This window comes from Thermobia domestica, chromosome 15 (genome assembly GCF_964235325.1).
Source record: "Thermobia domestica chromosome 15, izTheDome1.hap1.1, whole genome shotgun sequence".
In the NCBI taxonomy this organism is placed as follows: Eukaryota; Metazoa; Arthropoda; class Insecta; order Zygentoma; family Lepismatidae; genus Thermobia; species Thermobia domestica.
In genome coordinates this window covers 190,373,022-190,395,519 of record NC_137468.1, presented here as the reverse complement: position 1 = coordinate 190,395,519, position 22,498 = coordinate 190,373,022, and the positions used below count along the sequence as shown (strand labels likewise).

General features: G+C 35.3%; 1 protein-coding gene across 1 annotated transcript in view; it reads left to right on the top strand.

Annotated features, from left to right (window-relative positions):
• The window catches only part of Hml (hemolectin), a 403,631-nt gene that overhangs the window by 279,536 nt on the left and 101,597 nt on the right, over positions 1–22,498 (top strand). Inside the window, exons 65-71 of the mRNA XM_081740590.1 lie at positions 1,560–1,684; positions 7,579–7,695; positions 12,928–13,126; positions 14,642–14,749; positions 16,444–16,553; positions 17,167–17,350; positions 20,991–21,130. Coding sequence (XP_081596716.1) covers positions 1,560–1,684; positions 7,579–7,695; positions 12,928–13,126; positions 14,642–14,749; positions 16,444–16,553; positions 17,167–17,350; positions 20,991–21,130 — 983 coding nt within the window. The remainder of the gene's footprint in view (positions 1–1,559; positions 1,685–7,578; positions 7,696–12,927; positions 13,127–14,641; positions 14,750–16,443; positions 16,554–17,166; positions 17,351–20,990; positions 21,131–22,498) is intronic.

The window sequence follows — 22,498 nt, the reverse complement described above, 5'->3', positions numbered from 1 at the left end:
ATCGTTGAAAGTCTCAATGTAACTGAGTTATTCGAAACAATTTTGTCTTGAGACTTCGAACATTAAATTCTACATCAGATAAAATTTGGAAAGTTACTGTTGTGTCAATAAGGACTTGGACTGAGATTGGACCTGGAGTGACTGTCGTGGGACAATAATCTTCAACAAGAAAATCAGGTATGTGCTTAAGAAATCTGTCAACTGCCAAAATGTCTCTACACATAAACCAATTCACAAACATCTCATGACTTCACTAAAAATTAAAATCAATCACACATTTGAGGCTTGTATCTTTTATTCACGCCTAGAATTTCCTAGTTTATTTAATGTTATGTAACACTCGTATCAGGAGTATAGGACGGAGTTGGTTATGTTTAAGAAAGTAAACCTCTCGCAATGTACCCCCATTAGGATAAACCTTAAGCATAACCACAATACCTTCTGGATATGTAGCCTCCTTTAGGAGTCAAGATACTTCATTCATCAGTATTTTCCCTTTCCCCTTATCATTATCACACTGTGAAAGTCTTGACTCAGTGCGAAGAGTCAATTTATAGTGCAAGCGATCTTTAAACAAGGGCTATGTTTCTAGTGTTCGTAAATAGTGTGCGCATATCTACATTTACCATGCAGTGTTAAGAATTTATTCTTCATTTCGTTTATTCGATTGCCTCAGTGCAATTCCTTCTGTTTGAGCATTTAGCTCTATAAAGTTATAAAGTGAGAATTTTGTGTGTTGTATATATATATATATATATATATATATATATATATATATATATATATATATATATATATATATATATATATATATAAAATTCCGTTCCGTACCCACACATATTCATACTCAATAAATAGGAATTTACCTAAGTAAATATCGTCTTCATTCATGTGTGTGTGAATTCCTGCGAGCAGACGACTTGCCAGTTGTGTGTACGTATGCGTGTGCATACGCAAAAGTAAGTATAATACAACCTGAGTCTCAAAAGCACCAACGTGGCTCATGTCAAATCACTGGTCATATTTTAATATTATCAATCTGCGCCCAAATAGAGTATGAGCCTGGACCAGAATTGTTATCAGCTTTTTCTTAGGGAGTTCTTCGGGAGCCAGCACCCAAGGGAAACGGTAGGTAGCACATACTCGGGGCCAGTAAGGCAGTAGCTATCTTTGCTGCAACTGCCGCTAGCGCTTGCGGTGGATTGTTTCTGAACTAGTGTACTACGTGAGTCAAAACTTGATGTAATTTTGCTACAAAATGACATCAAAACCATGTCTGTAAGGTAAATGAATAAATCGATATATATTTGTAACATTTTCAATTACATATTTATTTTAAATCTAGTTTATTTTGGAAATGGTGTTCTTTAATGTTTACAATTTTACATGTAAATGTTATTTTTGTACGAATTTGATTACATCTATTTTAGCATCTAAGTTCTTAGAATTTTGCGTCTAAATGACGGAGTTCACAAATTCTTAGAGCAAAATAACTATATCTTTAATATATGTACAGTATAATCTAAATATAGATAATTATAAGTATCTTTGTTCACTAGGTGTATGCAGAGCTCAAGGTGATCCTCATTATACTACATTTAATAAGAGGGCGTTCACTTTTAATGGCAACTGTACCTATGTGGTTGCTAGGGACATCTCCGAAACAGGAAATCATGATTTCGAAGTAAGAGCCTTTAATTTTTCGTTTAAAAGTGATATGTACTTAATTATTACTTTAATACAGGAGTACCTGCGTGCTGAGTGAGATAGAAAAGACAAGCTTTATTCATTTTATAATTCAAAAGTTCTTTCGGTAAGAAAGTGTGTTGAAAAAAGTCTGGGTGTTCTTTTCGTTTTTAATGTTTTATGATTCTTTTCTATTCCGATCAACTCTACGTTAGTAAATATAAAATAAAATCTTACCTATTTACTTTCAGTGAATATAATATATAAAGTCTGTCAAAGCGTATAGACACGTAAGAAAAAATAAATAAATTCTATACTGTCTTCATCGTGTGGGGTCCCTGGTTCGACCCATTCTCTCACCATTGGATTTTGTGGTGGACAAACGCCACGTGCCTAGGTTTTCCGGGGTTCTTCCGTTTCCTCCCACTTTTATTATTCCATCTGTATCACACATCTCATCATTCTCGTTTTCCATACCCTCAGTGCATAATCATGGGACATTAAACTAAGCAGCATTGTTACAATTCATGCCTGGTTTTATACACAGAAGAACACCTGTTACATTCCTTCAATGTATTCGCCTCGCATCTCTATCACCTGCCACACGTGTGGAAGGCTCATACACCGTCAGCATGTCAATCTTTGTCGAGAAAAAGCCATATGGCACACATCGGCTTCTCTTGTGTCACGCCAACTGGTTCCTTCATTTTGGCGTAAAGGTCGTCACGAAGTACCTGAAAATATTGTTGTGCACTGCACCCGCATACCAGTCCAATCATGATCTACGCACGTTGTTCGCCTTTCCGAAACATATTGTTCTGGCGGTTCCACTTTCACCCTCTGCATATTACAATAACGCTCAATACAATTACTGAAGGTGAACAAAATGATTCTAAAAACATAGCCAAAGAAGTAGGACTTGTATGTGTACGAGGTCTTCCGAAGCTTCCCTTGTGCACATTACAAATCGTATCACGTGTTTCAGATTTGTCATAAAGCCGTCTGATTGTTATGAGGTTCTGTTTTAGATTCATACCTTAACTGATATTAAACTTCAACAACAACTTTAAAACTTGAAACATCACTGTAAAATGGATTTTCTGTTCCTTAAAATGTTAACTGTGCAGCGGCCATTTTGTTTCATATCGTATGTCAGATATCATATGTTTCAGTCGTGAGAGTACCGACATCTGTCGAGGGAAAATCATACTACCCAACATTTCTACCATATCAAACTAGAATAGTTTGGGAGAAGAAAAAAATAAATATTTAGAGATTTTCTTAAGGATAAACTCCGATTGATTTTGGGGATCCAACTGATGCTTGGTCAACGCAGAGCAAGAGACAGAGAAATGTGAGGATGACTATCCTTTTAGTTTAGAAATAAAACAAGAACAATTGAAATCAGCCAAAGCAGAAAGAGGAGAGAGATGGTCAAGAGCAGATCTAGGACGGACTTCTGGGGGGCGGTGGGTTGTAATACTGCTACTTAGAGCTACTTTTAAGAGCTCCAAACTCTGAGATGGGTTTTCTGATATATATAAAATATATCTCTGATATATATAAAATAAGAAAGTTTCCTCTTTATTTGGGGGGGGGGGGGCGATCGCCCCGATCGTCCCCCTGGATCCGCCACTGAAGATGAGATTGTGGTTGCGAGGGAAAGAATTACGAAAGTTGCCTCATAACTGTTGTTCTGCGCTGATGGAACAAGGATATTCTGTTGTTCGCCTACACCGTCACCAAAACTTACGTATAAAGATACAGGTATGAAGCTGAGACGACCTTCGGCTCCACAACTCTCAATTCTATGGACCAATGGATCTTGCTTCAGCGATGTCAGTGTTTCCCAGAAACACTTGGTTGTACCTCCTGTGCAGCAAGATTTTTCCCTCTTTGACCAGCTGGACTGAGTCGTCGTCGGGTCTCGAACCAAAGACAACAGACAAGACAATGAGCGTGTGGCTCGTAACAACTGATCGCTAGCGAGGAATGACGAATGAAGATTCCTTTGACCTTATGATCACAATATTTAAAGGGTTTCTGCTGGTCGCTGTCGTCTGATATCTTTGATTACTCCTAGCACGTGTCCTGATGTCGCTGTAGGGGCCACGGTGACTCAGTGGTAGAGCGTTCAACTCTGGTGTTTGGGGTCCCGGATTCGATCCCAGTCCCCGCCAAGTGAACTTTGTGGTGGACAAACACCGTGTGCGTGATTTTCCCCGGGGTTCTCTTGTTTTCTCCCACTTTTTTATTCCACCATTTCATTCATTACTCATCATCATGCTCTCCTTTAGCCTAACCGGCATAACCACCGGATGTAAAACTCAAAGATTTTCTGATGAAGCTGTTTTGTCAGACATGCTGATGTAAGAGAAATTTTGTAAAAATAGAATTCTGACAAATATTGTAGAGGGAAATGGGGCAAGATGTTTTTGGTTAGCATGTGAAAAAGAAGATGCAATGCTCATTATTTTCTTTGAAGTTACATGTTTGTGTAACACAAAGTCCCAGACTAGTTCGTTGTTTTGTGACTGAAGAATTCAGCTGGTTTTTTGTCAGGTGCGATGTAATATCTGGCCACCAGGTTGATATCGGGGTGGCATCGGATATGTCTACACTATATTTTGTAACGACAATTCAATTAAACTTCGAAAACAATGCACAGACATCATATCAAATTGTATTTACATTTATTTTGATGGGCTCTGAATATTAACCGCACTTGCTTGTAAGAAACGAAACAGTGGTTAAAACTGTGCCCACCAATGCATGGGCCACAAGAAGAAAAACGAATTCATACATTTGTTTTCCATCTGTATATTTTGCGTTGTGTGTGAAAAAAATAATTAAAAATTCTTGTCAAGAAAACTGTTTATTATCTCGTGAGTATGAATAAGAAACAGAAGCCAATTTTTAGGGATAAGAAAGGACAATGCTGTAGAATTACGAAGAACACACTGTGTAAGACAAGTATTCCTTTGAAAGTAAGTGGCAATACTATAAGCGAGGTTATCAGGATTGGAATTTTAATAGTACAAACTATTTATTCACAAATGATACAGAAAGGATACATCTCTGATACTTTTACTGTCCTTCAACATTCCTTTCAGATTTATGTGCAAACATTTGCCAGTGATATGTCAATCTTAGTATACTTGCATCAGTAGCTGTTCTGTTGATGGCTCAAATGGAGCAGTCTATTGCCTGAATAATCTCTGGAACATTTCGGAAACTGCTAATTCGGTATTACCAATAACACAAGTGGTTCCTTCTACTAGGGAATGAAATTAGAGTCAAAAGTACTTAGTTAGAAGAGTATAGGGAATTATACAACACTTTCCGATCATGTCGAGCAAACAAATCAGCCAAAGGTTGCACAATTTGACACCAAACATTGTTATTCTAAGTCATGAGGTTTATGCAGAAAGTTTCGTAACAAATGCTACCAATGTTCCAAAAATTAATAATAATTCTGTCCTAAGCATAATCGATCTCAACTCACACTCGCCACCAACTCTCACGAGATTCTGTACTTTTCATCATGGCGTCATGGACGGAGCTATGAGAGGGGGATAGGGGCGGCATTGCTCCCCCTAACTTTTAGGCAAAAAAGAAAAATGCCACTTATAAGATGGTCACCTACCAAGACCTGTGAAAATTTGCGAGACCATCCGAGACTGACCAAAAGGTCTGCCCTCCAGAAGACAATTCCTAACTCCGTCCATGCATGTGCATGACATTTAAAAGGAGACTTCTTTGCTATGACCTTTGTTAGATGTCAATGCAACGTATATTATAAGCGAAAATCAATGTTTCCATTAAATGACGTATATACGCAGTGTTCTCTTTAAAGTTCCAACTCTTGTGTAACTTTGCAAAGGACATTTCGGAGTCTTTTTTTTTAAAAAAGACATTTTAGTCCTATCGTCAGCATGAGAGGGCGAAAATGTCTTTTTAAAAAGAAGAGACTTACATTGTGAATATACAGAGATATAAACAAAGATGTATTAAAATTTACATCAATTAAAAATAAAACATTTATTAATTTGGTTTGACGTTATATCAGTAGTTCAACTTCGCAACATTTGAACGAACGAGAATTAGAATTCATAAACTGAATAATATGTATTAGAGTGTAAAAATAAATGAATATGAGTGTTACAGTTTGCATAGAGAAAACTAGCATATGGATGTAATACAATCTTCTATACCTTTGGTTTAACTCACAAATGATTACACGGCCACATACAAAGTAAAAGGTCTGTGTACCGGACCCCATGGTATGGATTCGATATATTTTGTTACACAGAATCCAAATTTCGAAACTCCAATACGATCGACTGTGTCAATTTTTTGTTATAGGCGAAAAACTAAGGATTTTGGATATGAAAAATATACGTAACACAGCTACTCCAAAAAAAAAAAAAAAAAAAAAAAAAAAAAAAAAAAAAAAAAGTTCTGACCTGACCACAGGAAATGGATTCAATATATTTCGTTACACAGAATCTAAATTTTCAAACCCTGGGACGGTTTTATGGGCGAAACACGTGTGTCCTCTCTATCCAAAATCGCTCAAGTTTTTCGCCCATAAAAACGAATTGACACGGTTAATTGTCTTGGGGTTTCGAAATTTGGATTCTGTGTAACAAAACACATCGAATCCATACCTTGTGATCTAGTGCACAGAACTTTTATTTTCTTATGTGTGTGTGTGTGTGTGTGTGTCTGTGTTATTTTTATTAGTTTGGGAAACATCTGGTTTATTACAAAGCTTTTTAAAAACTTGCTTTTCTGTTGTTTTTTTTTAAAGTTTAATTTCTTTATTTCGCTTATCGTTAGTTATTTCTATTCGTTGGTGTTAAAATATAATGATAAGCTTTCGTATGATATATTAATATAATCATTGTGAAAAGAAAAGAATCATTTGAAAATCCATTATAAGGGAAGTCGCTTGAAAAGCTATCTTATTAACATCTTACTCTTCCGTATCCTGTAGTTAAGCTCAAATGTTCACTCAAACTGCAGGACATGTTTGTGTAAACTTAACTGTATAAAAGTTCAACATGCTTACTTAAACTTAACTGTAGAACAGTTCAACATGCTTACCTAAAATTAACTGTAGCGTAGTTCAATATAATTACCTAAACTTAATTGTAGGATAGTTCAACATTCTTACCTAAAGTCAACTGTAGAACAGTTCAACATGCTTACTTAAAATTAACTGTAGAAAAGTTCAACATGCTTACCTAGACGTAACTGTAGTGTAGTTCATTATAATGACATAAATTCAACTGTAGAACAGTTCAACATGATTACTTAAACTTAACTGTAGGAGAGTTCAACATGATTACTTAAACTTAACTGTAGAACAGTTCAACATGATTACTTAAACTTAACTGTAGGAGAGTTCAACATGATTACTTAAAATTAACTGTAGAACAGTTCAACATGATTACTTAAACTTAACTGTAGGAGAGTTCAACATGATTACTTAAACTTAACTGTAGAACAGTGCAACATAATCACTTAAACTTAACTGTAGGAAACAGAATAGGAAGATGAGTTTGTTTTTTAAGTTTTTTTAACTCCCTCCCTCTTTTTTCCTGATATAAAATATTGGGTTACTTGGAGATTTTACAGTATTTGGAATTTTAAACTTCATTATATCAGGATTTTAAACCTAAAATCTCTTTACTTATTTATTTATTTTGAATTTGACATTCATTTACAGCAGTAAGGCTAATTGACTGTAGGTAGCATTGAAATCCGCTCTAAATGACTCCTACCTAAAAAAATAAATTTTTTACGGGCATGTTATGGTTCATATAGAATATTATATTGAAAAACACTTTAATTCAAATACTTAACCATGTATATCTTTGATTATAGGTGTTGGTGACCAACAACGAGTGCAAGGATGAACCAGGAACCACTTGCGCTGAAGCAGTGACAGTTCTCTATGATGGCCATGTGGTTCACGTCAGACGATCAAGTGATCCTAAAATGGTATGCAACCAACTCGTTTAATTATTAATTTATATCCTTTGGTTTTTGTAAGTCTTTTGCCGAATGTCTTAATTTGTCACATGTTCTTAGGTAGACAACCAGGAGAAGAACGGAAGACTCTTTGTTGTAGGAATCTACCTTAAGTTCGCAGAAGTAAATACGCCGTTGTGAAAGTGTTGCCTAATTTAGTAATGATTTGATTTTGAATTTAGCGTTCCGTTCAGCAGCGAGGTTTGGACCTACAGCTTAGCCTCATGCGTTCCAGGTGTCAGTTTCCTATGTGCATGCTGTAATATCGGTTTCACTTACTGTTAAAAGACTGTCTAAACTGCTATATAGGGCTTAGCTATTGTGCGCGCGTGAGGAGAGCATTCACATTACTGATAAAAACAATTATTTGCATTGTGGAACATTTGGACTAAAAAAGGGAAATTGTGATGTTCTGAAGGGATTTTATGTTGCTTCAGGTTGGTAACACTGACTGAAGATCAAAGACAAAGGTTATCCTTTTCCGATCTCAAAGTTGCTCATTGTTTATCGTCAAAACAAACACAAGTGTGTATCTTAATTGAATAGTCCCTTAAGCCTGCCATCTACTGAGACAACACATTTATTGTCTTTTCTGCCAGTAAGGTGCTGACACCTAAGGAGAAATAGTAAAACTAAGTCTTTCCTTGCATCCACTAACAAATTTCATCATCTCCAGGATTAATACAACTCTTAATAAGGGATACGTTTTCATGACATCCATAAGGATATCACTGGTACGAAAGGAGTTAACATGGGATCCAAACCACATGAGCTTCCACGGGGAATCGAATGGCAAAGGCACGCACGCTAACTCTTTAGTCACGAGGGAGCTCTAATTTAGTAATGAATTCAGGAGGGTAACCCTTTGGGGATCCCATGTTAATTTGTACCATAGGGGGTGTTTCATGGTACATTGCGTTACAACTCTCCTATTTGAGCTATTTCGTCCGTTTTTTTTTTCAAGTCCAGAGGCATTGTAGAAGACATTACGTATGGTTTCACACCTTCCTGCGTCGAGACATAGGAGGTGATGACGTCATAATTCTAAAATTTATATTTTCGTGTAATACTTCTTGGGGAGGTTTATGTAAAGTATTTTTGGCGGGCTTATTTTTGCACGTAGAAGATTGAAATTTTGCACAAACATGCAGTCCACCGAGTGGTGTTTACCAGATTTTTTCTTCAGATTTCTGCGTTAAAACAGGGGGGATACAGAGGGTCAAAAAGTTGAGAAAAGGGATATTTTTACCCAAAAATCCCGTTTTTCCTCATTTTCCCGCCTTAGAAACACGATGGAGACAAGTGAATGGTACCGCCTGAAAGGCAGTTCTATTCTGAAGAGAATGATGTGCGACACATGGCCCTAGGGTAATTAGGGAAGTGTCAGGGAATTTTTATCAAAATATACTTCTGTATAGGGGAATTTTGGACATTTTCGGTACTATTTTTGTGCTGGCTTATTTTTGCACCTAGAAGATTGAAATTTTGCACAAACATGCAGTCCACCGAGTAGTATTTACCAGATTTTTTTCAGATTTCTGCGTTAAAACAGGGGGGATCCAGAGGGTCAAAAAGTTGAAAAAAAAGATATTTTTAACCAAAAATCCCGTTTTTCCTCATTTTCCCGCCTTAGATACATGATGGAGACACGTGAGTCATACCGCCTGAAAGGCAGTTCTATTCTGAAGAGAACGATGGGCGAAACATGACCCTAGGGTAATTAGGGATGTCTCAGGAAATTTTTTACCTGAGATCATGGTCTTTTACGGTAATTTGGGGCATGGTGGGAATTCCTGATAAAATTTCTCCCGCCCTTGGTATTCAAGATAGAAACTTGAAATTTGGTACACACATTCAGTATACCAAGTACTATTTATGATTTTTTTAGATGGCTACGTTCACACAGGGCCGCTCCTGAGGGGCCCAAAGTGCGAGAAAAAAATTTTCCCTCCGAAATTTTCCCTTTGACATCATTTTCCCGTTCCTGGTATATGGTATGAGCACGCAAGTGGTATCATTTGAAAGCCAGCTCCATTCTGAAGAGAATGAGGTATGAACCATGATCCTAGGATAAATAGTGACGTTGCAGTAGCTGCTTGACTGAAAGTCTACAAAATAGCCCCAAAACCCCGGATCTCTTAAGGGTTAAGGGGGGGGGGCAAAGGACAATATCCTACGAGAATTCGATTGTTCAATTGAATTGTCCGGAAGATCAGTTTGCGTTCCATTACAAGATTTTATTTTCATGTTCGTTCTTTGTGTACCCTCTAAAATTGCTAGCCTCTAAAACATATTACTTCCTTTAGTCATCATGATTAGGGCATTTTTTTTTTCAGTCCTTACATTAGATTCTTAGAATTTTATTTCTCGACTTGGATAGTTGGCAGAAACTCATAATTAATAGTTATACCATCTATTAACCTTTCTAGTGTTTCGTTACTTTAAAAATAAAAATCTTAACTGATGTTGAAGCTAAATTAATAAAACAAGAAGAGTAGCATTATGTTTAAATGATCTTTAATGAAAATGTTAACAAACCATTTTCTCGATAGTATAGAGAGAGTTGAGATTTGAAGCAACTTTGTTCTAGCTATTCAAGGTAATGACCAATTGTTACATATAATAATTACATAAATAACTCAAAATTCAGCACGAAGTTTCTAGAAATGAAGTCAATTGAACTTCTAGTTTCCTGATTCTGCGTAATAAATAAAAGATACACACTTACAGGATATGAACTTCAGAATCTTGATGTCTGTTGATCATTTTCTCACTTCCTAACTATATGCTCTATCGACATTTTGGCGAGACCAGTTTCTCGGTGAGACTCAAGTGATCAGTCCAAAGTCTACAGTCAGTTCTCGCAACAACAAGATGGCTCTCAGTGGATGATATTCGGTACTGTCCAAACAGTTGTATCCTCTTACTAGTGATATTGTAACTTAACGTGTGTCCAAAGACTTTGCCATATTTTTGGTCCCCTTTTAACTGCGACTAATGACTTACACATGTGGGTTTGAGAGGCCACCTTGCTTTTTCCTCTCTTTTTTTCCTCTCTTTTTTTCCTCTCTTTTTTCCCTCTCGCCAACGAAAGGTATATACTCCAACTGCCTGCATCTGGTTCATTCCTTCTCAACGGAAGAAGAAAGATTTTCTGCTGAAAGTGTTAAGTAACAAAACAACAGAAACCATTCGAATTTCCAGGCTACTTTTCTCTTCGCCAAAACATTTAAGACATTGCATTCCTTCCTCAAGTGACAGAAACGATCAGCTTTTACTCACCCCCCTATTCTGGCCGAGAACTATCAAACAGTTCGAATTTCTTGGCAACATCGGATTTCGGAGAAAATATCTGTTTCACTACCATGTAGTGGGAGGAGTAGGCTAAAAGGCCAATTTTCTATATCGCCCACTAAGGTTTTTCAGCTTTTGCGAGAAGATTATTGTACAGGCAGTTTACGTAGTTTTCAGTTCGTGTTTTCACCTGTTTCTCTTCCTGTTTCAGTTCCTCTTTTGATCGTTTTCACTCTCTCTTGTTGGTCTTTGTTTTCTAGGAAGTGAAACTGGTTATTTTTCATTTTTGGAAACCAACTACTCGTATTTCGTTTACTACAAATATTACAAATTTATAAAAACTTAATACACTTAAGTTTAATTATATGTCACACTACAGCTGCAGTTGTCATACTCATGGCTACAATTTTCAATACCACTAATGTAGCCACAGCTGCGTTGACAGCGATCAGCTATACGCTAGAAAGTTAGTTTCTATAGCATAGAATATAAGTTCTGAAAGTTGTTTTGAATCTTCATGTTGTAATATAACATTTTCAATGATTGCAGAATTATCTCATCACCGAGGGTTTGGTAGTCTTTAAATATGTCACCAATAAAATGGTTAAAATAGAAGTAAGTCTGGGAGAATCAAGGATTATCCCTCAGCAACAGACAATCTCCACATCCAGCCGTGTGAAGTTGTCTGAATTCAGCACTAACCTACTATTTTCGTGATATTTTTTAAAGGTGAAAATAAGATTTCAGTTCACTATGTCATTTCCATAAATCCTTCCCCTGCAAAAATAAATTCCTTTGTATTTGAATTCAAACTACTGGAGTAATTCATGTATTATTTTTGGCTAGGAAGCGCAGAAGGAATATGTCTAGATCACATATCACTCAATTAAAAATCGCCTCTGAGGACATGATATTTGTGGATTATAACTCCACAATTTTGGTCTTATGGATCAAAATACTTACCTATACCACAAAGAAATAATAATAATAATAATAATAAAAATAATAATAATAATAATAATAATAATAATAAATCAGGATTTATTTTCTAACTAAACTAATTCTATGACCTATGGAACCAGAAGATTCAATGCGGCGTTCACAAAAGCTCTCCACTGACTTCTATCCTTAGCCAACTGGATCCAGTTTCTACTTTGTATTCCTATTTCTGAAAGATCCATTTTAATGTTGTCCTTCCATGTGCGCCTAGGTCTTCCTAATGGTCGTTTTCCTAGTAGATTTCCAGTTAAAACTTTAAAAGCGTTCCTACATTCTTCCATTTTGGCTACATGACCTGCCCACCTGAGTCTTCTAGATTTCATGACCCTAACAATGTTTGGTAAACCGTATAAATTATGTAGTTCCTCGTTATGAATTTTCCGCCATTCCCCATTCCCGTTCCTCTTGGGTCCGAATATTCGTCTCAGGATCTTGTTCTCAAATACTTTCAGTCTATGTTCTTCCCTCAGAGTAAGCGACTATGTTTCGCAATCATACACAACAAGAGGCAAGATTATTGTTTTATATATTTTAAGCTTCAAATTCCTCGACAGAATTCGCGACAACAGAAAATTTTGAACTGAATAATAACACGACTTCCCTAATTTTAGTCCACATTTCTTCGTGAATATACTTTTAGTTTGTAAATGTTGATCCTAGGTATTCAGGATTCGTTTTCAGTCTAACAAAATGGCTTTCTTCATTAACTTTCGGAAAATAAAACAAGTTGATATGCTTCTGGCAAAATAATCTTGGCTTATCCTCAAGACAAGAAGTATATCTGTGTTTTCTCGTGGAAACAGATAAGATAAGCATTAATTTCGATTTTTAGCTTTGCTCAATTTCTATTACAGAAAAGAACTTTCGTATGAATCAGTGAAATATTGTACGTCTTTTGTTGTGTTGCAGCTGGACGTGTTTGTTGACGACGAGCAAATTACAGACTTTAACTACAAAACAGAATGGATGTCATTGGTCGACCTGCAGAGAGGAATCAAACTTTTAATTCCTAAGATACAGTTAGAAGTTGCATATACAATCTCCAACTTTGGATTTCTCGTTCGAGTACCATCGAAACTTTATCATAACAAGACAGAGGGTCTCTGTGGTAAGTTGTTTTGAATTTTATTGAAATAATTTAGATAAATAAAAAAAAGAGACAAAACAAGGAGTGTGAAATATATTTTAACAATTTACTTTTTAAATTGCTTGTAATATATATTATTAAGTAAACAAACATGGAAAACGGTAAAGTAAAAGAAGCAAAGAATACAAATGAAGATTACACTATTTCAACGGGAAAAGAAGCTGGTGCAAATAACGATTCGGACATGACTAAAAAAATAAAAATCTTTTCAGGCAGAGTAATTTATCTTTTTTTTTTTTTTCATTTATTCTACAGGGTGGTCCGGAAGTGGGCGTAGCCTCCCTTTAATTTCAACAGTGTAGTGTTAGTTATGGTACAATGTCTGTACACAGTTACCTTGAAGTCTTAAGAGTCTTAAGAATCATAAATATTGGTATAATCACCATCCATGTGGTAACACAGCTGAATTCTGTGCCAAGTTCTCGCAAACGTTTCCTTGCCGCTATATTGGATATCACACAACGCAGGAATTACGAGCAGCTATGGAACACGCCTTCACCCTCGTGACTCCGGAGTATCTCCGCAGACATCTGCGAGAACTTGGAGCAGAATTCAGCTATGTTACGACATGGATGTGATCTTACCGATGTTTATGACTCTTAAGACTTCAAGGTAACTGTGTATAGACATTCTACCAAAACTAACACTATACTTTTGGAAGTAAAGGAGGAGGAGGGTAGGCCCACTTCCGGACCATCCTGTACTTCTGCAAATTTTGAAAATGTGAAAAATGAAGACTGGAATAATTAGAATCCTTAAGAGCATATTATGAATCATATTTTCCGCTAAGAAAAGTAATCAGAAAGTGAAAACAAGCAAGCATCTACTTAATTAGAATAAATATAAAATAAATTATTTAGAAGGTATGTGAAACGATGGTTTCAAAAGCGCTATATTAAATTACCATTTTGGGTACTCAGTTGCGGCAGACGCAAGATTAATTTTAAAATTCTAAATAGAGTTTTGTAAAAATAAATAAATCAACAGAGCATTAAAACGAAATCGTAACAAATTTATGAAACCAGAGGTGCCACTGACCTGGAAATCCTAGTAAACCTGGAAAAGTCAGGGAATTTCATGAAAAGTTGATAAACCTGGAAAAGTCAAGAAATTTCAGGTACGGATTTTTCCTTCCCAGAACTCATTTTTCTTTTGGGTTTTCTCGCTATTTGGTAAGGAATGTTTTATAAAATAAATTGGTTTGTTTATCAAAACATCTCTATCTACACACACAAACACACCTGTACGCTATGTATGCATAGTAGATGAGGAACGCTTGATAGATATATAGTTTTTTTTTTTGTTTTTTTTACATCATATATAGACATGGAAATTTGTAAATCGTGACCTGGAAAACCTGGAAAAATCAGGGAATTCGTGCTTGAGAAATAAGTGGAACGTATTTTGTAATTTTTATAGGTCATTAAAATTATACTATTAATGATATTAATCATATTCTCTTTCTTGTGTATTAAGGAAACTGCATTAAAGAAGGATCGGAGGACTACAAAACAAGCGACAATGTTTTTACCAATAACACTGATGACTTCGGTCTATCATGGGTTGTTGAAAATCCACCATCAAGTAAGTTATTAGTAATAAATTCTATTATTGTTATTAATTCATTGAAAGATTAGTTATATCATTTATGTTTTAATGCTTTTTTCTTCGTTGCCTCTTGTTACATTTTGTACAATGTAAACAAAAAAGTTCTTGCCGTTTTTGACGTCCCATTAAACATGCGTTTACAGAGAGGGAATGAAATGACGCACGTGCCTGCCAATAGATCGGGAGTGAATCTGATTATCGACCTTCAGTAATATAGGCACGTTGTGCAGGTACAGCAGTCATAGCTCGTCCAGTGTCGAAGAGAAAGAAGGTATCGAAGCACCTTGTTTGCGTATGTTTGTTGTATGACTTTAAAGTGGGCCTGTGAGCTGCTGCTTCAAGTCGCCGTATATAGCAGGCATTTGAGAATGCCGTGAACGAACGCACCGGCTGGCATTGGTTCCAGAAATTCTTTTCAGGAGATGTGAGCCTTTGGGATGAACCTCCAGTGAGCGACCACATGTGTTGGGTGACGAGGCCCTGAAAGTAGTGAGGACAGTGGTCTAACGTGTGATGAATTTGCAGAAAGGTTCCATGTTTCTGCTGAAATAGTTACAGTGCACCTGCATGGGGAAGGGAAGTCATATAAGTTAAGTAAGTGGGTTCCCCACATATTATTGGCAGCCAACAAGAAAGATCGAGTAACAGCCTGTTTGTCCTTGCTCACTCGGCACCTGAACACAACCATCATTGATCGCTTGCTCACTGATGAGGAAAAGTGGGTCCTCTATGACACTCCCAAGTGTACCAGACATTGGTTGTCGTCAGAACATCGGTGCTGACTTCTACTCTCAACAGCTGCAAAGAGTGCATCATGCTTTGCGACAGAAGGAGATTGATGAATTGCAAGCGTGTGCTGTTCCTACATGACAATGAACAGCCACATGTGGCAAAAAGAACTCGAGAGACCCTTCAGCAACTTGTCAGGGAGAGATTGTGTCATGCACCATATTCAGTGGACCTTGCGCCAACGGGTTACCACCTGTTTCATTCTCTCGACACTTACCTCCGGGGAGATTCTTCGCGAATAAGGGGAACCTGCGAAATGCACTCATGGACTTCTTTGCAATCACGACTACCGAGTTCTATCACCAGGATATTGTACAGCTGCAGAACGTTGGCAAAAGATGTTAGATGCTGTTGAAGATTACTTTGAGCCCTAAAGGTTCGTACCGTCCATTGTAGTGCTCTTCGTGTATCACTGCTCTAGAACGGCAAGAACTTTTCTGGTTACCTTGTACGTATAAAATATACTTACTTATACAACGTTTACCTGAAGCTAGTTAAAAACGACTTTACAGACAGAACATACTTTTGTGGGGACTGTAAAGTTAACTCTTTCATTTTTTACTTATTTCTAATCAAATTATTTTCTATGCTGTAAAATAGTATATAGTTTTTTATAAATATGTGCGTACGTGCAAAATATGATTGAAATTTATAGTATGTGCTTACAAGTAAATATAGTTTATTTTACGACTGCTTTTCATTGTTGATATTCATTTAATTTAGAGATTACAACTTTACAAGAAATTTATGTTTAAAAAATGCATCACTCGTTTTTTTTTTAATTTAAATTGTAAATATTTCATTGTATTTTTCACTTTATGTATATCACTCACAAAAACAAGGGGAAAAAGTAAAACTTTATTCATTTTGTCCTGTTACAGTCATTGGTGTAGAAGAAAATTGTGTTGTTGTTCCTTCACGTAACTGTACAGAACTACCACCAGAAGTTGATCCTTGCTTGAAATTAAATGATGAACACATATTTGGACAGGTGCGTAGTCATTTGTTTATTACATTAAGTTTTTTAATGGAAGAAACATGTTAGCGTTTTCCTAAGTACTATCAAATCTAGGATATTATTTGGTTTAGGATGCAGGAATTTATTGTGTTTTCTTAAAGTTGCAAAAACTGTATGATATATTACACATTATTGTAGGATGTTACCATAATTAGTTATGATTATCATCATATGCATTCTGATAAGTCACTTGTTCCGACCGAGAGGTTTCCATGAACCATGACTCTCACTTGATATAGCAATTGCGTCTTGATATAGCAATTGCATGTTTTAATGACATCCATCAACTGTAGCATTTTTGTTCCCTTCCTCTTTTTCCTTCCATCGTAGTTTTAGCACGTTCCTCAGGGTGCAATGTTCTATTTAATTAAAGGTATCAATTTATTTTATTGATGAAGTTCTTGATTTGTTCCAGGTTCTAGAAGTTTTTGTAATAAAAAAAAAATGGTTAGGTCTAATTTCCAATATAAACTACAGAAACTAATCTGTCAGTACTCTTAAATGGGCTCAATATCATGAGTTACGTCATAGAATTTGTGTATCTCCTTAGAATAATATTTTTAATGATATTTTTTCAATACTCTAGTGTCATCCTATAGTGGACCCGAAGCCTTTTCTGGAAAACTGTCACTTTGACACTTGCCATAGTTTGAAACCAGAAGAGTCAGCATGTCGAATCATCCAATCATATGCCGAGAAGTGTTTAGAGGTTGGTTTTCTCTGTTTGAACTGGAGGTCACCAGATCTGTGTCCTTATGATTGCCCACCTAGTAAGTTCTCTTGTATTTCTTATGCGTTTCTAATATTTTGATTTGATACGTTACATTGTATTGTTATGATAAATAGTGTTTGAGCAAGAACTTTCGGTGGTCTACGCTCCACCGTTTTCTAAAATCTAACTTATACCCACCTCAACATACGCTTGATCTTTCTTACACTTAAGATGAGTGTAACGCTGGACTGTGAAAATATTAGGTTGGTATACATCGTATAGGCTACTTCCCCGTCCGCTCCATTACATCCCTGGATTTAAATGAAGCGACGTTGCAATAATATGCAGGAGAATTAGTTCATAAAAAATTAGTACATTGAAATTATTATTATTATTATTATTATTATTATTATTATTATTATTATTATTACTATACTTCGGTTTAACCCAGTTTTAACTCAATAATCTGACAGCCATCTGTAGCAACCAGATTATTGGAACATTTCTTCTTCTTCAAAGAACTTTTTAATCACATAACATGACAAAATGAATGAATAAAAGCTTCCAGAATTTCAGTTGTAATCTTGAAAAAAAATTGCAGTTTCTTTTAAACGCATCCATGAATCACTGGAGAGAAAGAGGTCACGATTTTTTTTCTTCGAACGCATTCAGACATGTAGTATAGCAAAGTTTCAAATAAGTTGTACTCTTTTTATAGAGGACTGCAACGTATACCAATGTTCTAGTTTAGTATCCTCATAATTTTGAATAAATCCACTCCGATTAGCGTCGATCTCCGTGTCTCAACAAGAAACTGAAGAAGTACGATATTTTTATTAATATTTTCTCATAATTTTCAAAAGCCAGGGGTGGACCAAGGGCCTGACAACCCGAGCAACTGCGCGGGGCGCCACAGTTTGGGGGCGCCAAAACGAGCCTCAGAAAGTAAATTTTATAACGTGTTTTATAATGACTTTTTTGGTTTATATTCTCGTAAAGTATCGTCAATTACATCATCTTTTTCCATTCCACCATGGAAGAAGAGAGTTTTATAATACTAGGGGGATGTATCGACAGATAGAGACATGGCATGTAGAAGAAAGAGTGGAGGGGGAGTTGGTATTGTTTATAGCTGGCCATGTTCTTTGTAATGAATGCTATTGGATTTTATATGTTACTCTTTTAAAGTGGTAATGGAGGGACAACAGTATATACAGCACTTACTTTTGATTTCTTACAAACGACATCGCCACGCCAAACTGTCTGCCTTTCTTGAAAGTAGTGTCTAGGAGAAGTTATTATTTCGCTATGGACAGTTCTTGCCAAATCATTCATTTCGACAATGTTTGTGAAATCGAATATACGCTTGGATGCCGAAAAAAATCGAATGGACGCTTTCTCATAAAGTTCCCTAAATTGACTTTTATATGATTTACTTACTTATCAAACTTACGAAAGTTAGAGGATTCCTAATATTTGATAAAACCTGTTATTAAGCTTTAGTCGTGTAAGAGTGTTCAGGTTTTGTACAAATTCATGAGATATGTTTTATAAATGCTGTGGACTTCAACTACTAGGACTTACAGTATATAAAAAGGGTTGCTTAAATATTGTTGTGCGTAAAACACGTTCAACATATGTGAAATGTATTTATTGGTATTTTACGATATTAGAATAGATTGTTGCATAGTCGGATATATGGTAGAATGACTCCTGATGTTGTTGATAAAACAAAACAATTTAAAATATAGCAGTAATCATGTCACCATTAGTAGTATTCAATAAATGCTGTTCGATATATTTTTTTTATATATATCGATAATAAATAATAATAATAAAAACAATGTAATTGATACCATATGTATGTTTTTAAGTACTAAATATACCTTTATCATGTATCTGAGTATTATTTTTTATTTTTGAAAAGTACATTTAAAACATTAAAATCATCAATAAAATGTAAAATATAGGCTAGGACTTGGGGGGTGCCAAAAAGTCACTTTGTCCGGGTGAAAATTTTGCCTTGGTCCGCCTCTGTCAAAACCATTTATATTTTTTTTAAAAAAAATTGGCCACCTATGTTACGTATTTTGATGATCTTAATCTTGCAACTGTATGTAGGGAACTCAATCATAGATCATCCACTGTCCTTCCATTTATCATACAATGGTCCACCAACCAATCATCTTATTATCAAAATCCATTCATCCCATTATCCATTATTTGATCTTCTAATTGTCATCCATTCGAACATTCACTTATTTTTTTTATCCAATTATGGATCACTAATAGCCTATTTAATAAATTTATTAATCCAAGCTATTTCTTAATGTATTGTGGTTCTTTACAAAAAAAAAAAAAAAAAAAAAAAGCTTTTTTCTCTATTTTAGAAAGAAACAAGGAAAGAAAAATACTCCATTCTTCAACGTTATTTCAAAATAACAAAAAACTCATATATTCTCATAACGTCATTTCACTTCATGACCTAAGTGGCCCCCATATTCATAATCTGCACAGGATTAACTCCATTAACGAAATCAACCGATACAAGTATTCTAGCTATTTATTGCATCAAACAAAATTTAAAAATTCACCTTGGTTCAAGAGTTATCATGTGGAGAAACGAAAGTAAAGAAGAGTTTTCTATATTTTTAAACTGTTAAACTGTACAGAATTGACTCCATTTTTAAAGTTTGTTATGTAGTAACTCTAATTGGCCTCTCATTGCATACAGCATTTGCATTCGGTATGCACGAAGTGGTGGGCAGAGAAAAGAACATCTTATGGTGCTAGTTTTAAGCATAAAGTACGTAATAAGTTTCAAATATTTATTCCATGCAACTACTACAATAATTTCTTTAACAATAAGTGTATCACTTAACAGTAGACCATCTATAAAATCTGTTCTGATAGTTTATGTACAAATCCATTGTTTTATAAAATAAATTTATTGTACTATTGGTGCACATTACATCCGCCAGCAAACTTTCTTTCTACGATTTTAAGTTTTAAATTTTGGGTAATCCTTACAGTATTCGTAGTTTAAGGAAGTAAATTTAGCAAAAAAGGGAATAGGGAATTTTTCCGATAAGAGTGAAAATTCAGGGAAATCCTCGCACTGTCTGACTGACCAATATATACATTCTTTAAGTTTTTCTTTGTTCTTAAGAAATAAACCAATATAATAGCAATTTTGTGAATGTGTATGTGTGTTAAAAGTAGTATAATTTGTACCCATTGTTGGATGGTTGTATTTGTATGTATTTTTCTTTTTCTTTTTGTAAAAAAGAAAGAAAAAGTAAAATAAGCAAATAAGCAAAACAAATATGGTTGGGACTTCCTTTAATATAGTTAAATTAATTTTATCACATAACTTCTGTCGAAGATATTAGACACAACAAATTAGGAAAAATTTGATAAGAAAATGGAAAATGTTGTATCAGTCGAGGGAAATTTTCTTAAGCAATCCTACAAACACTGACTCCTTACATTCGATGGCTTAAAGTACAAAAGACGTTAACTTAATGCCTCATGTTATCTCCCCGTCGAGAACCAAATATCCTGAGATGCTGTAAACAAAAGAAGTTATTATTTGGAACATAGACTTATGTAAAGGTTTAATGTTTTGTAGTTAATTCGAAACACTGACAGAAATTGGATAGATTCTGTGTATAGTGACTTTTCTTTTTTAATTCTAGGTTTCGAATACAGTCCATGTGGAGTTGCATGCCAAGAAACATGTGGTGGAAACGGTACAGAAGCCACTGTCGAAGCTAGTTTGCTTGACAGCGAATGCACCTTTGATCTAGTAGAAGGCTGCTTCTGTCCTCCTGATACGGTGTGTAGCTTTAATTTTTTGTTTATGTTCTTTTTATTATTATTATTATTATTATTATTATTATTATTATTATTATTATTATTATTATTATTATTATTATTTTGGTGGTATGTTTAGTACAAGGGGTCCAGAAGCACGTAAAAAACACAAAATTTACAGGAGAAATGAATGTTGCACGTACTTAGACGTAACATAACGTAACCAAATCTAACCTAACATAAACTAACGTAAGTTAACCTGAACTAACCTAAACTAACGTAATATTAGTAGAAATAAGCGAAATTCTATCATTTTTTGGAAAATTATGCGGGACTCCTACACTAACATAATATAAACTAAACTAAACTAACGTAACCTAAACTAACCTATCCTAACTTAAACTAACTAACCCTACCTTAAACTAACCGAATGTGAACAGAAATTACCAAAATTCTAACATTTTTTAGAGAAAAGACCTGGACCCCTTCTGCTAAACATAGGCCTTATTTTGTAATTAAGAGTCGAGATCAAATAAAAAAAATAATAAAAAAAAACATTAAAAGCTGTGCATGCTAATGTTCCTTAATGTTCGCGACTAACTTGGATAGTAATGGACTATAATGTAACAATGGAAACTTCTAATACTTATTTTTGTATTTTTTAATTATAAACTTACTAATCACTGGTTATCACTAACACTTCAAATAAACCACACATACACTTAAGAAAACAAAGTTAACTTCAAATTTTAGAACAAATATTATGCTTCTCATGCTTTATGCACAGTCCTGCTTCAACACTCACCATCTTGAATAACAAATGAAATCTAAATTCCGAAAAGCAGTGTATCCAATTCTTAAGAGGGGGCGCGGTGGCTCAGTCGTAGAGCGTTCACCTCCGGTGCTTGGGGTCCTTGGTTCGATCCCAGCTCGCGCCGTGTGGACTTTGTGGTGGACAAACACCGAGCTCGTGGGTTTTCTCGGGGTTCTCCCGTTTCCTCCCACTTTCTTCATTCCACCATTTCATTCATTTCTCATCATCACCGTCTCCTTTAGCCTAACCGGCATAACCGTGGGACGTAAAACTTAAAGATTTCATTTCATTTCCAATTCTTAAGAGATATTACTATATAATATATGACTTAACAAAAGCTGAGCTTATAGCTGAAGATAATGTGTCTGATGAAGGCAAAGTTACTTTGTCGAAACTGTAACGTTTATTATTTATTAAATAGTGTATGCTTTGGTCAGAATTTGTCTTTTGTTTTATACAAGAAGCTTCAGAGCTAGAATCAGTGGTTTCCAGAAGATAAACTCTAGTCGCCGAATTATTCCTCAGGAATTGCTGCAAAACATAGAGACTTAATAGTGTAGTATCAAGGATAATCGT